The sequence below is a fragment of the Zea mays genome, chromosome 4 (genome assembly GCF_902167145.1).
Source record: "Zea mays cultivar B73 chromosome 4, Zm-B73-REFERENCE-NAM-5.0, whole genome shotgun sequence".
Lineage (NCBI taxonomy): Eukaryota > Viridiplantae > Streptophyta > Magnoliopsida > Poales > Poaceae > Zea > Zea mays.
The window spans coordinates 176,527,628-176,541,977 of record NC_050099.1 but is presented as its reverse complement, the minus strand read 5'-3'; the positions used below and the strand labels follow the sequence as shown (position 1 = coordinate 176,541,977).

General features: G+C 46.2%; 1 protein-coding gene across 1 annotated transcript; it reads left to right on the top strand.

Moving 5' to 3' along the window:
- Nucleotides 1-10,023: 10,023 nt before the first annotated feature.
- On the top strand, nucleotides 10,024-14,242 carry LOC100280467 (uncharacterized). Its single transcript, NM_001153387.1, has 4 exons — nucleotides 10,024-10,755; nucleotides 13,151-13,294; nucleotides 13,570-13,734; nucleotides 13,806-14,242. The coding sequence occupies exons 1-4, from the start codon at nucleotides 10,192-10,194 to the stop codon at nucleotides 13,920-13,922; spliced, it is 990 nt and encodes a 329-aa protein (NP_001146859.1). The 5' UTR covers nucleotides 10,024-10,191; the 3' UTR covers nucleotides 13,923-14,242.
- The last annotated feature ends 108 nt before the right edge of the window (nucleotides 14,243-14,350 follow it).

The following is a 14,350-nucleotide window of genomic DNA, read 5'->3' as shown; positions in this document are numbered from 1 at the left end:
TGGAATTTGGTGGTGGTGCGGTCCTTTTGCTTTGGGCTCATACTCTCTCCCCCTTTTTGGCATAAATCGCCAAAAACGGAATTATTAGAGCCCTCGAAGTGCTATCTTCCCCTTTGGTCATAAATAAATGAGTTAAAAGTGTACCAAAGACGAAGTCCTTAATGCTCATTTCTCCCCAAGGAATAGAGAGTTGCTTGGAGTGATGGCGAAGTATGAGTTACGGAGTGGAAGCCTTTGTCTTCGCCGAAGACTCCAATTCCCTTTCAATATACCTATGACTTAGTTTGAAATAGACTTGACAACACATTAGTCATAGCATATAAAAGAGACATGATCAAAGATATATAAAAGAGCAATGTGTGCAATTCTAACAAAAGAAGTTCCTAGAATCAAGAATATTGAGCTCATGCCTAAGTTTGTTAAAAGATTGTTCATCAAGAGGCTTGGTAAAGATATCGGCTAATTGATCTTTAGTATTAATGTATGAAATCTCGATATCTCCCTTTTGTTGGTGATCCCTCAAAAAGTGATATCGAATGGCTATGTGTTTAGTGCGGCTATGCTCGACGGGATTGTCGGCCATTTTGATTGCACTCTCATTATCACATAGCAAGGGAACTTTGGTCAATTTGTAACCGTAGTCCCGCAGGGTTTGCCTCATCCAAAGCAATTGCGCGCAACAATGGCCTGCGGCAATGTACTCGGCTTCGGCGGTGGACAGAGCGACCGAATTTTGCTTCTTTGAAGCCCAAGACACCAAGGATCTTCCCAAGAACTGGCAAGTCCCCGATGTGCTCTTCCTATTGATTTTGCACCCCGCCCAATCGGCATCCGAATAACCAATCAAATCAAAAGTGGATCCCCTAGGATACCAAAGCCCAAACTTAGGAGTATAAGCCAAATATCTCAAGATTCGTTTCACGGCCGTAAGGTGAGCTTCCTTAGGGTCGGCTTGGAATCTTGCACACATGCATACGGAAAGCATAATATCCGGTCGAGATGCACATAAATAGAGTAAAGAACCTATCATCGACCGGTATACCTTTTGATCCACGGACTTACCTCCCGTGTCGAGGTCGAGATGCCCATTAGTTCCCATGGGTGTCTTGATGGGTTTGGCATCCTTCATCCCAAACTTGGTTAGAATGTCTTGAGTGTACTTTGTTTGGCTGATGAAGGTGCCTTCTTGGAGTTGCTTCACTTGGAATCCTAAGAAATACTTCAACTCCCCCATCATAGACATTTCGAATTTCTGTGTCATAATCCTACTAAACTCTTCACAAGTAGACTCGTTAGTAGACCCAAATATAATATCATCAACATAAATTTGGCATACAAACAGGTCATTTTCAAGAGTTTTAGTAAAGAGTGTAGGATCGGCTTTACCGACTTTGAATCCATTATCAATAAGGAAATCTCTAAGGCATTCATACCATGCTCTTGGGGCTTGCTTGAGCCCATAAAGCGCCTTAGAGAGCTTATAAACATGATTAGGATACTCACTGTCTTCAAAGCCGGGAGGTTGCTCAACATAGACCTCTTCCTTGATTGGTCCATTGAGGAAGGCACTTTTCACGTCCATTTGATAAAGCTTAAAGCCATGGTAAGTAGCATAGGCTAATAATATGCGAATTGACTCAAGCCTAGCTACGGGTGCATAGGTTTCACCGAAATCCAAACCTTCGACTTGTGAATATCCTTTGGCCACAAGTCGAGCTTTGTTCCTTGTCACCACACCATGCTCATCTTGCTTGTTGCGGAAGACCCATTTGGTTCCTACAACATTTTGGTTAGGACGTGGAACTAAATGTCATACCTCATTCCTAGTGAAGTTGTTGAGCTCCTCTTGCATCGCCACCACCCAATCCGAATCTTGGAGAGCTTCCTCTACCCTGTGTGGCTCAATAGAGGAAACAAAAGAGTAATGTTCACAAAAGTGAGCAACCCGAGATCTAGTAGTTACCCCCTTATGAATGTCGCCGAGGATGGTGTCGACGGGGTGATCTCTTTGGATTGCTTGGTGGACTCTTGGGTGTGGCGGCCTTTGTTCTTCATCCTCCTTGTCTTGATCATTTGCATCTCCCCCTTGTTCATTGCCGTCATCTTGAGGTGGCTCATTTGATTGATCTTCTTCTTCATCATCTTGAGCTTCATCCTCATTTTGTGTTGGTGGAGATGCTTGTATGGAGGAGGATGGTTGATCTTGTGCATTTGTAGGCTCTTTGGATTCCTTAGGACACACATCCCCAATGGACATGTTCCTTAGTGCAATGCATGGAGCCTGTTCTTCACCTATTTCATCAAGATCAACTTGCTCTACTTGAGAGCCGTTAGTTTCATCAAACACAACGTCACATGAGACTTCAACTAGTCCAGTGGACTTGTTAAAGATCCTATATGCCCTTGTGTTTGAGTCATAACCAAGTAAAAAGCCTTCTACAGTTTTAGGAGCAAATTTAGATTTTCTACCTCTTTTGACAAGAATAAAGCATTTGCTACCAAAAACTCTAAAATATGAAATGTTGGGCTTTTTACCGGTTAGGAGTTCATACGATGTCTTCTTGAGGATTCGATGAAGATATAACCGGTTGATGGCGTAGCAAACGGTGTTGACCGCCTCGGCCCAAAACCGATCCGAAGTCTTGTACTCATCAAGCATGGTCCTTGCCATGTCCAATAGAGTTCTATTCTTCCTCTCCACTACACCATTTTGTTGTGGCGTGTAGGGAGAAGAGAACTCATGCTTGATGCCCTCCTCCTCAAGGAAGCCTTCAATTTGAGAGTTCTTGAACTCCGTCCCGTTGTCGCTTCTTATTTTCTTGATCCTTAAGCCGAACTCATTCTGAGCCCGTCTCAAGAATCCCTTTAAAGTCTCTTGGGTTTGAGATTTTTCCTGTAAAAAGAATACCCAAGTGAAGTGAGAATAATCATCCACAATAACTAGACAGTACTTACTTCCGCCGATGCTTATGTAAGCGATCGGGCCGAATAGATCCATGTGTAGGAGCTCCAGTGGCCAGTCAGTCGTCATTATGTTCTTGTGTGGATGATGAGTGCCAACTTGCTTTCCTGCTTGGCATGCACTACAAATCCTGTCTTTCTCAAAATGAACATTTGTTAGTCCCAAAATGTGCTCTCCCTTTAGAAGCTTATGAAGATTCTTCATCCCAACATGTGCTAGTCGGCGATGCCAGAGCCAGCCCATGTTGGTCTTAGCAATTAAGCAAGTGTCGAGTTCAGCTCTATCAAAGTCTACCAAGTATAGCTGACCCTCTACCACTCCCTTAAATGCTATTGAATCATCACTTCTTCTAAAGACAGTGACACCTATATTAGTAAAAAGACAGTTGTAGCCCATTTGACATAATTGAGATACAGAAAGCAAATTGTAATCTAAAGAATCAACAAGAAAAACATTGGAAATAGAGTGGTCAGGAGATATAGCAATTTTACCAAGTCCTTTGACCAAACCTTGATTTCCATCCCCGAATGTGATAGCTCGTTGGGGATCTTGGTTTTTCTCATATGAGGAGAACATCCTTTTCTCCCCTGTCATGTGGTTTGTGCACCCGCTGTCGAGTATCCAACTTGAGCCCCCGGATGCATAAACCTACAAAACAAATTTAGTTCTTGACTTTAGGTACCCAAACTGTTTTGGGTCCTTTGGCATTAGACACAAGAACTTTGGGTACCCAAACACAAGTCTTGGAACCCTTGTGTTTGCCCCCAACAAACTTGGCAACCACTTTGCCGGATTTGTTAGTAAGCATATAAGAAGCATCAAAAGTTTTAAATGAAATGGCATGATCATTTGATGCATTAGGAGTTTTCTTTCTAGGCAACTTGGCACGGGTTGGTTGCCTAGAGCTAGATGTCTCACCCTTATACATAAAAGCATGATTAGGGCCAGAGTGAGATTTCCTAGAATGAATTCTTCTAATTTTGCTCTCAGGATAGTCGGCAGGGTACAAAATGTAGCCCTCGTTATCCTGAGGCATGGGAGCCTTGCCCTTAACAAAGTTAGACAAGTTCTTAGGAGGGGCATTAATTTTGACATTGTCTCCCCTTTGGAAGCCAATGCCATCCTTAATGCCAGGGCGTCTCCCATTATAAAGCATGCTACGAGCAAATTTAAATTTCTCATTTTCTAAGTTGTGCTCGGCAATTTTAGCATCTAGTTTTGCTATATGATCATTTTGTTGTTTAATTAAAGCCATATGATCATGAATAGCATGAATATCAACATCTCTACATCTAGTACAAATAGATACATGCTCAACAATAGATGTAGAGGGTTTGCAAGAATTAAGCTCAACAATCTTAGCACGAAGTATATCATTCTTATCTCTAAGATCAGCAATTGTAACTTTGCAAACATTAAAATCTTTAGCCTTAGCAATCAAATTTTCATTCTCTAATCTAAGACTAGCAAGAGAAGCATTCAATTCATCAATCTTAGCAAGCAAGTCAACATTATCATCTCTAAGATTGGGAATTGAAACATTACAAACATGTGAATCAACCTTAGCATTTAAAATTGCATTTTCATTTCTAAGGTTGTCAATCATCTCACGACAAGTGCTTAGCTCACTAGATAATTTTTCACATTTCTCAATTTCAAGAGCATAAGCCTTTTTAACCTTAACATGTTTTTTGTTTTCTTTAATTAGACAATCCTCTTGGGAATCCAAAAGGTCATCCTTTTCATGAATAGCACTAACCAATTCATTCAATTTTTCCTTTTGAGCTATGTTAAGGTTGGCAAAGAGAATACGCAAATTATCCTCCTCATCACTAGCATTATCATCACTAGACGATTCATATTTAGTGGAGGAGTTGGATTTAACCTTCTTCTTTTTGTCGTCCCTTGCCATGAGGCACTTGTGGCCGACGTTGGGGAAGAGAAGTCCCTTGGTGACGGCGATGTTGGCGGCGTCCTCGTCGTCGGAGGAGTCGCTTGAGCTCTCGTCGGAATCCCATTCCCGACAAACATGGGCATCGCCGCCCTTCTTCTTGTAGTACCTTTTCTTCTCCTTTCTTCTCCCCTTCTTGTCGTCGCCTCGATCACTGTCACTAGATATAGGACATTTAGCAATAAAATGACCGGGCTTACCACATTTGTAGCAAACCTTCTTGGAGCGGGACTTGTAGTCCTTCCCCCTCCTTTGCTTGAGGATTTGGCGGAAGCTCTTGATGACAAGCGCCATTTCCTCATTGTCGAGCTTGGAGGCGTCTATTGGTTGTCTACTTGGTGTAGACTCCTCCTTCTTCTCCTCCGTTGCCTTGAATGCAACGGGTTGGGCTTCGGATGGGTCACCAAGCTCGTTGATTTTCCTCGAGCCTTCTATCATGCACTCAAAACTTACAAAATGCCCGATAACTTCCTCGGGGGTCATTTTAGTATATCTAGGATTACCACGAATCAATTGAACTTGAGTGGGATTAAGAAAAATGAGAGATCTTAAAATAACATTTACCACTTCGTGGTCATCCCACTTCTTGCTCCCGAGGTTGCGCACTTGGTTCACCAAAGTCTTGAGCCGGTTGTACATGTGTTGTGGCTCCTCCCCTTTGCGAAGCCGGAACCGACCGAGCTCCCCCTCGATCGTTTCCCGCTTGGTGATCTTGGTGAGCTCATCTCCTTCGTGCGCGGTTTTGAGCACATCCCAAATCTCCTTAGCGCTCTTCAATCCTTGTACTTTGTTATACTCCTCTCTACTTAGAGAGGCGAGGAGTATTGTCGTTGCTTGTGAGTTGAAGTGCTCGATTTGGGTCACCTCATCCTCATCATAGTCCTCATCCCCTACGGATGGTACCTGCGCGCCAAACTCAACAACATCCCATATGCTTTTGTGGAGCGAGGTTAGATGAAATCGCATTAAATCGCTCCACCTAGCGTAATCTTCACCATCAAAAGTTGGTGGTTTGCCTAAAGGGACGGAAAGTAAAGGTGTATGTTTGGAAATGCGAGGGTAGCGTAGGGGGATCTTACTATACTTCTTGCGCTCTTGGCGCTTAGAAGTGACGGAGGGCGCATCGGAGTCGGAGGTCGATGTTGATGAAGTGTCGGTCTCGTAGTAGACCACCTTCCTCATCCTCTTGTGCTTGTCGCCTTTCCGATGCGGCTTGTGGGAAGAAGATTTTTCCTTCTTCTCTTTGTGGTGAGAAGAAGATTTCTTCTCCTTCCCTTTGTTGGAGGAGCTCTTCTTCTTCTCCCTCCTTTTGGTGCGGGACTCTTCCGATGAAGTGCTCCCTTGGCTTGTAGTGGGCTTTTCGCCGGTCTCCATCTCCTTCTTGGCGTGATCTCCCGACATCACTTCGAGCGGTTAGGCTCTTAATGAAGCACCGGGCTTTGATACCAATTGATAGTCGCCTAGAGGGGGGGTGAATAGGGCGAAACTGAAATTTACAAATATAAACACAACTACAAACCGGGTTAGCGTTAGTAATAAAGAAACGAGTCCGCAAGAGAGGGCGCAAAACAAATCCCAAGCGAATAAGCAAGTGAGACACGGAGATTTGTTTTACCGAGGTTCGGTTCTTGCAAACCTACTCCCCGTTGAGGAGGCCACAAAGGCCGGGTCTCTTTCAACCCTTCCCTCTCTCAAACGGTTCCACGGACCGAGTGAGCTTCTCTTCTCAAATCAAAGCCGGGAACAAAACTTCCCCGCAAGGGCCACCACACAATTGGTGCCTCTTGCCTTGATTACAATGGAGTTGTGATCTCAAGAACAAGTGAGAAAGAAAAGAAGCAATCCAAGCGCAAGAGCTCAAATGAACACGGCAAATCACTCTCACTAGTCACTAGGGCTTTGTGTGGAATTAGAGAGGATTTAATCTCTTTAGTGTGTCTAGAATTGAATGCTAGAGCTCTTGTAGTAGTTGAGAAGTGGAAAACTTGGATGCAATGAATGGTGGGGTGGTTGGGGTATTTATAGCCCCAACCACCAAATGTGGCCGTTGGGAATTCTGTCTGTTCGATGGCGCACCGGACAGTCCGGTGCACACCGGACAGTCCGGTGCCCCCTGCCACGTCATCACTGTCGTTGGATTCGACCGTTGAAGCTTCTGACTTGTGGGCCCGCCTGGGTGTCCTGTGCACACCGGACATGTACTGTTTGATGTCCGGTGCACCGGTATGGGCGTGCCTGACGTCTGCGCGCGCTGCGCGCGCAATAAATGCACCGCAGGGAGCCGTTGGCGCCGCAGGGAGCCGTTGCTCCGCTGGCACACCGGACAGTCCGGTGCACACCGGACAGTCCGGTGAATTTTAGCGGAGCGGCTGCCGCGCGAACCCGAGGCTGACGAGTTCCTGAGGCCGACCTTCCTTGGCGCACCGGACACTGTCCGGTGTACACCGGACAGTCCGGTGAATTATAGCGGAGTCGCCTCGGAAATTCCCGAAGGTGGCGAGTTTGAGTCTGAGTCCCCTGGTGCACCGGACAGGTACTGTTTACTGTCCGGTGGCACACCGGACAGTCCGGTGCGCCAGACCAGGGGTGCCTTCGGTTGCCCCTTTGCTCCTTTGTTGAATCCAAAACTTGGTCTTTTTATTGGCTGAGTGTGAACCTTTTACACCTGTATACACTATACACTTGGGCAAACAAGTTAGTCCAAAGATTTGTGTTGGGCAATTCAACCACCAAAATTATATAGGAACTAGGTGTAAGCCTAATTCCCTTTCAGTTCGCTTATCTAATTAAAAAAAAGAAGAAGCCACACCACTATACATGTCCATTAGGACATGCCCGGCCGACCCGGCCCAAGCACAACTTGGCCCGGCATAGACAAGACCGAGCTGAGCCTGACATATCAATAGTTCAGTCCCGTGCGGGCTGCACTGTGGGCTATGATTTAGACCCAGGTCCGCCACGCCTAACTCTTACTCGGGTTGGGGGCATCAAGTGCAACCAGTGGCGGGTAGCCCATAAGCCCGATTATCATAATAAACAACACATATTTCAGTATACTAACAAAATTACGGTGCACAAATCTATATTTCAATACACAACGCTCAGATTACAATGCACAAATATAGAATCTATAATCTAGGGTTGTGAGCATTTGTGATATAGTCTTGAAAAGCATCAGATTCTCCAAAGCAAAGAGCCAGATATAATCTAGCAATTAAACGACAAAGTTCAATTCTTGCAACTGCAGCAGAGTACTCCCAACTTCCAACACTACCATATGTGTTATATTTAGCAATCGACTCAACAATGCCAGATCTTTCCTTTTCCTTTTTAGCACGACAATGATCAAGATGCATAAGCAAATGCACAACACCAGAGCTAGATTTAGCAGATAAAGTCTCCCTACAGTGATGGCAAATGGCAGAGATTCTTACCTCCTTATCTTGCTCCATCACAGTGACCTCTTCAAAGTCAACCTAGACCTCATAAGTAGGTCCCCTCCTCATATGCTTGCCACCGCCACAGACAGCGTTTGCCACAGCGGTCGGACTCGAGGATCCAGTGGGTGTGTAAGTACCAGTTCCAACATCTGCCGCACGCGGCGGCATCAACATCAGGTGGAGTGCCACGGATGATGAAGCACACGGTATCCTTCGCCTCGTTATGATCTTCAAGTCTTCGCTCCTCCTCCTCGGCGCTCGGATCTAAATCCATGGCCAACTCCTACTTAGCTCGCCTGGCTCTTGACTACGCGCAACCAGCAAAAGAACTATACCAAAAACAACAACAAATGCTTACTATCAGGGTAACCAACAGAGAACTTGAGAGGGAGACAAGATGTAGATGGCAGTGGTACTATCACATGCGCTGCGTAGCCGGAGCACCAGATTCGCTGAGAAGGGGAAAATAGAGCGGATATCTTGAAAGATCGAGGATTAGGGTTTCCAAATAGAGAAGGTAGGAGATAATGGAGGGCAGGAGGGGTAGCTAAAAGGTAGTAGAAGACAATAATAGAGGAGAACACAACACTGGAAGCTGATACCTATAGGCTAGAGCAGATATAAAACTTGGAAGTGGAGCAAGCGAGTGGCGATGGAGATTGGAGACCAAACCTGAAACCAGAGCACCAGATACTCAATGAGGGGGCACCAATCGGAGTCGGAGACGACGACGCGAGCGAGTGCACCGATCTAAACGTCGAGCACCGATCGAAGTCGGAGACGACGACGCGAGCGAGTGCGTTTGCGCGAGGCGGCAAGGGAGGCGAATGGGAAATAGACAAGATTAGGGTTTCTCGAACGAGCGGACGTGTGGGAATGGTGGGAAGTGTGCTAGTGTGCAACTGACCGATGTGTATACATGTGCATGCATGGAGGCGGACCAGTGCAAGGTCGTGCACTTTAGTCGGGTTGGGTCGTGCTTACCCCACGAGCCGTACATGTAGCCCAAGCACGACACACACATCGTGCCAAGGTGGCCACCGTCTATCGGGTCGGGTCGTGCTGTGCGGGGTTAATAGCGGGTTGGGTCGTGGTGTGCGAGGTTTCTAGAGGGTCGGGTCACGGGTTGCCCAACGGACCGGTCCGTATGGACATGTATACAATATACACACCGCACACCGAAGCGCTCCAGTCGCTCTCGACTCCGTACTATCTTTATTTTTCAGCCCCTTTGGCAGGGCTCTCACGACGGTTCCTTCTCTGGCTCTTCGTGAAGCCGTATCAAACGATCTTAAAAACGACTTCTCGTCGAGAGCCATCAAGGAGTAAGGGACGTTTTGCTATTAGGAGCCGAATCACTAGAAAATAATCTTCTATCGGTTTAATCTATCCCACATACAATAATATTTCATAATATTATAGTCTCTACCATCGTTACCATCGTCTCTATGTGACAAACCGTTTTACCAAATAAATTACAAACGGAAGCCTGAGCTAGAGGATGAGCGAGTCTTGAGAACGGTCCTCAGTGTCAGGCTGGCCGCCAGAGTGACCGCCCGCCCCCACACACCCCACGTGACAACCGTTCCCTAGTCCCGCTGGCAAGCGGGCCCCGACAGCCCGGTCCACCTGTCCGGCGCCGGTGTCACCGCCCAGGTCCGGTCAGGTCCAGTTCAAATGAGCAGTCGTAGCCGGCCTTCCTCCTCCTCGCCCCCCTTCCCCTCCGTTGTTATCTTGTCAAGTTGCGGTTGTCTCCCTCCTCCGGCGCTCCCTTCCGCCCCTCCCTTCCCGCCTCCTCCGCGCAGATCGCCAGGCGAGGAACCAGACCGCAGGGCAGGATGCAGTACAAGAACCTGGGGCGGTCGGGCCTCCGCGTCAGCCAGCTCTCGTACGGCGCGTGGGTCACCTTCGGGAACCAGCTGGACGTGAAGGAGGCCAAGGTGCTACTGCAGGCGTGCCGGGACGCTGGCGTCAACTTCTTCGACAACGCCGAGGTGTACGCCAACGGGCGCGCCGAGGAGATCATGGGCCAGGCCATCCGGGACCTGGGCTGGCGCCGCTCCGACGTCGTCATCTCCACCAAGCTCTTCTGGGGCGGCCAGGGCCCCAACGACAAGGGCCTCTCCCGGAAGCACGTCGTCGAGGGCCTCCGCGGCTCGCTCCGCCGCCTCGCCCTGGACTACGTCGACGTCGTCTACTGCCACCGCCCCGACGCGTCCACGCCCGTCGAGGAGACGGTGCGCGCCATGAACTGGGTCATCGACCAGGGCTGGGCCTTCTACTGGGGCACCTCCGAGTGGTCCGCGCAGCAGATCACCGAGGCCTGGGCCGTCGCCAACCGACTCGACCTCGTCGGACCCATCGTCGAGCAGCCCGAGTACAACCTCTTCTCCAGACACAAGGTGAGGTCTAGATCGCTGTTCACTCTCTTTCCCAAATCTCGACTCCGGTTCGCCCACAGATCATGTTGCTGCTGCTGCGGCGGCGGCGCTACCTCATTTCTCTCTCTAGCACAATACAATCCTATCGGCCTATCCCCGAGGTGGAATTTGGTACTTGCGGCGCTGTTCACCGGCACTTGCGGATCCCAGATGGCTTATTTCCTGCTCCTAATTAAATTGTCAGTACTGCTGGTAACCTGGTATTGTATATAGCATACTATAGTAGTATTATTCAGTCAGCCGTACTCTCCGGATCTTTGACTCTGGAGCGGTGGCGGCAGTTTTTCATGTCCGGGAGCAAAGGACTGTTGAAATGCACGCGGAACTGCGCAAGGCAGGTTTGGTTGGTTTTAATTCTCGTTCTGTACGATTTCGGGTCCTGCGAAAGTATGTCAGCATCGTACATGGGCTCTGTGGGTCGGTCGGATCACGGAATAATGGATCATTGGTTCTTGCCATTATTCTCTCTCTGATTGACGACCTGGTTTCGATTGTTCATGGGAGCATTGGTTTGTTCCAATTATGGTGACATATCCCCTTTCTCAACGATCAGATATGCAGATAGTATGATACAATTATCAATCCGTTTCCAGGAGAGTAATTACTACTTAAAAAAATCTGATCTTTCTTGCTGTAACCTACAGCTCTAGGAATATTGTGGCTACCAAACTAGAAAGCGATGAAAGCCCATATGTTGTCGTGTATGCTTTTGGTCCATGTAGGATACAAGGCGCAAGACAGCAAATCCTAATGATGAAAGGTTTGGTGTAGAACCATGCTATGGACAGCTTAGTGCAAGACTGGAGTGGATTTTTTTTCTAACAATAGAAACTTAGTTTGATGTTTAGTTTTATTATTGGTTTCAACTCACTATCACACTGAAGCCACCAACCTGTCACTGCCAATGTTGCAATCAATGAGTTGGCAGTGGTTGCTCATTCCAGGTTAGGACCTCACTACACAAGATTATAAGTCATGCAAGTTCCCTTCACAAGTTGGAGTTCAATTTTAACTCTTTACTGCACTAAAGCTGCTGCAGTTGGGATACAGAAGTGTTACAACCAAACAAACAAAAAAATTGGTCAATGGGGTGTGGTTAATGGTACAAGGTAGTAAGTAACTATTAGCCTATTACTACAAGATTTTTTTTCTTGGTCATTACCTGAGTAATCATGTCAGCCTGGGATATTAAACTGAATTACCTATGGTAGAGCCAAATGGAACACGACTTTTTTTTATTTACAGAAATTGAAACAGCAAGTTATGTAGTCTACCTTTCAGAGGAACTCCTAAATTTAGGAATTAGGATTCTTGTGCGCCTTATCGCATCTCTGTTTCCTAGTTTAACTCTGTTCTCTGCCGAATGCTTGTATTTCTGTTCTTGCTAATGCAAATGGGGGACAGCATTGATTCAGGAAAAAAAGAGAGGAGATTACTGCAAGTTTGGTCAATGGGCTGTGGTTAATGGTACAAGGTAGTAGGTACCTTTTAGCCTATTACTGCAAGTTTTTTTTTTGTTGGTCGTTACCAGAATAATCATGGCAGCCTGGGATATTAAAACCTATGGTACATCAAATTATGTAGTCTACCTTTCATAGGAGCTCCTAATTTTAGATTCATATGTGTCTTATCGCTTGTCTGTTTTCTAGTGTAACTGGACAGCCTCGATTCAGGAAAAAAAATGAGAGGAGATGCATCTGCAATTCTGCATCTTCAGTGTCTAGGATATTCTAACATTTTAGTTTACGTGTTTTGTCAGTCATGGCGCATGACATTTAGGTACATTTGACTTGGGATATTCCTTGTGATTCAGTTATATTATTTCGTAACTTTACTTGCATTGTTCATCTTCCACGTCCATTTTGTGTGAAAAAAGAGAGCTTGAAGTAGTAACAGGTTTTCCGTTAAATGTTACTCCTTCGGTTGCACATTTTAAGTCACTTTGACTTTTATGATACATATATTTTGTTATGTATGTAGACATACGTTATATCTAGATACATAGAAAAATTGATGTACCCAAAAAGTCGAAGTGATTTATAATTTGGAACAGATGGAGTGTAAAAATAATACTTAATTTCAGTCTGTAGTGATTCAGATACATTTTGTTGTGTGCCTAAGCATGACAGTTCAGCAGACCAATACCAGCACGAGCATTTATGGAACTGCCAATTTGCGCGACTAGAATCATCCATGTATATTTGTGTCTGTGATATTCCTTATTTATGTGAACATATTCTGTTCGAGATTCCATGATTCAATAATATACATTATTTGCTCTCGAATGGTTTCATTTTTTCTTGTCTAAAACAGATTGAGTCTGAGTTACAAGAACTAACAGCACACTTCTCTGCAGGTTGAGTCTGAGTTCTTGCCACTTTACAGCACCTATGGCATTGGTTTGACTACATGGAGTCCTCTGGCTTCAGGAGTACTATCTGGAAAATATGGCAAAGGGGACATACCTGCTGATAGCAGGTTTGCCCTAGACAATTACAAGGTATTTGGGGAAAACCTTATATATTGTGCTAGTACTCGTTCTCATAAATACTAGTAATAGAACACCAACGCTCCCCAAGATGAACCAAAGAGGAGCCAAGAGAAACCATGAACCAGAATCAACGTTACATCGTATCACATCCTGTTCTACATTTCCACTTTGACAACTACTTCTACGGAGGCAACAAATAGAATAGCAAAATTTCCAATTTTCGCTAAGCAGCACCAGTGTTCAAACTGCATTGCATTGCTAATCTGATTCTTGTGGGTTTCCAGAACCTGGCGAACAGGTCCCTGGTTGACGACACGCTTCGAAAAGTGAATGGGCTAAAACCTATCGCCGCTGAACTTGGCGTTTCGTTAGCTCAGCTCTCGATTGCTTGGTGCGCGTCGAACCCCAATGTGTCGTCTGTGATCACTGGAGCCACCAAAGAAAGCCAGGTACATTTTCCGAACTTCTCCTAAGCAAGTGCGGTAGTGAATACTGACCGTTTGGCGAACCGCACGAGCAGATTGTGGAGAACATGAAGGCCCTAGATGTCATCCCACTGCTGACGCCGGAGGTCGTCGACAGGATCGAGGCGGTGGTCCAAAGCAAGCCCAAACGCAACGTCGAGTCATACAGGTGAAAATTCGGTGTTCATCCGACGGAGTTCAGGCCTCCTCCACGAAACTTCATCCATGATCCGTGTGTATTCTGGGCGTGGTGCTGTGTTCACAAACACAAGTCTGTCAGTCCTGTGTTGTGTATTCTGCTTTCCGATACAGATTTTGGACCAATTCAATCCTGCATTGTGTTGCTTGCGAGCAGAAAGATTTGTTGGATGACCATGATCCTTTCTGGTCGTGCTGCAAGATTTCTGGAGCGTGAGATCCTCTGCTGTATCACTGTATCAGCAGCTCATGCTGTTGGCTGTTGCTTGCAGAAATATTCGAGTCCGTTTTAGCAGAATCCTGCCCCATGATTCTCTAGCTTGGAGACCCGAGTTATCATCGGTAGAGTGATTTCGAGTGTTTCTCTAGCAGAAGTCAATTTATCTGATAAAAACCATTTGAC

What these genes read in the sequence shown, in the direction of transcription:
- LOC100280467 (NM_001153387.1), top strand. Translation starts at nt 10,192, where the DNA reads ATGCAGTACAAGAACCTGGGGCGGTCGGGCCTCCGCGTCAGCCAGCTC. An exon ending in ACCTCTTCTCCAGACACAAG is followed by an intron (nt 10,756 to 13,150) that starts GTGAGGTCTAGA and finishes ACTTCTCTGCAG; the next exon opens with GTTGAGTCTGAGTTCTTGCC. An exon ending in GAGCCACCAAAGAAAGCCAG is followed by an intron (nt 13,735 to 13,805) that starts GTACATTTTCCG and finishes CCGCACGAGCAG; the next exon opens with ATTGTGGAGAACATGAAGGC.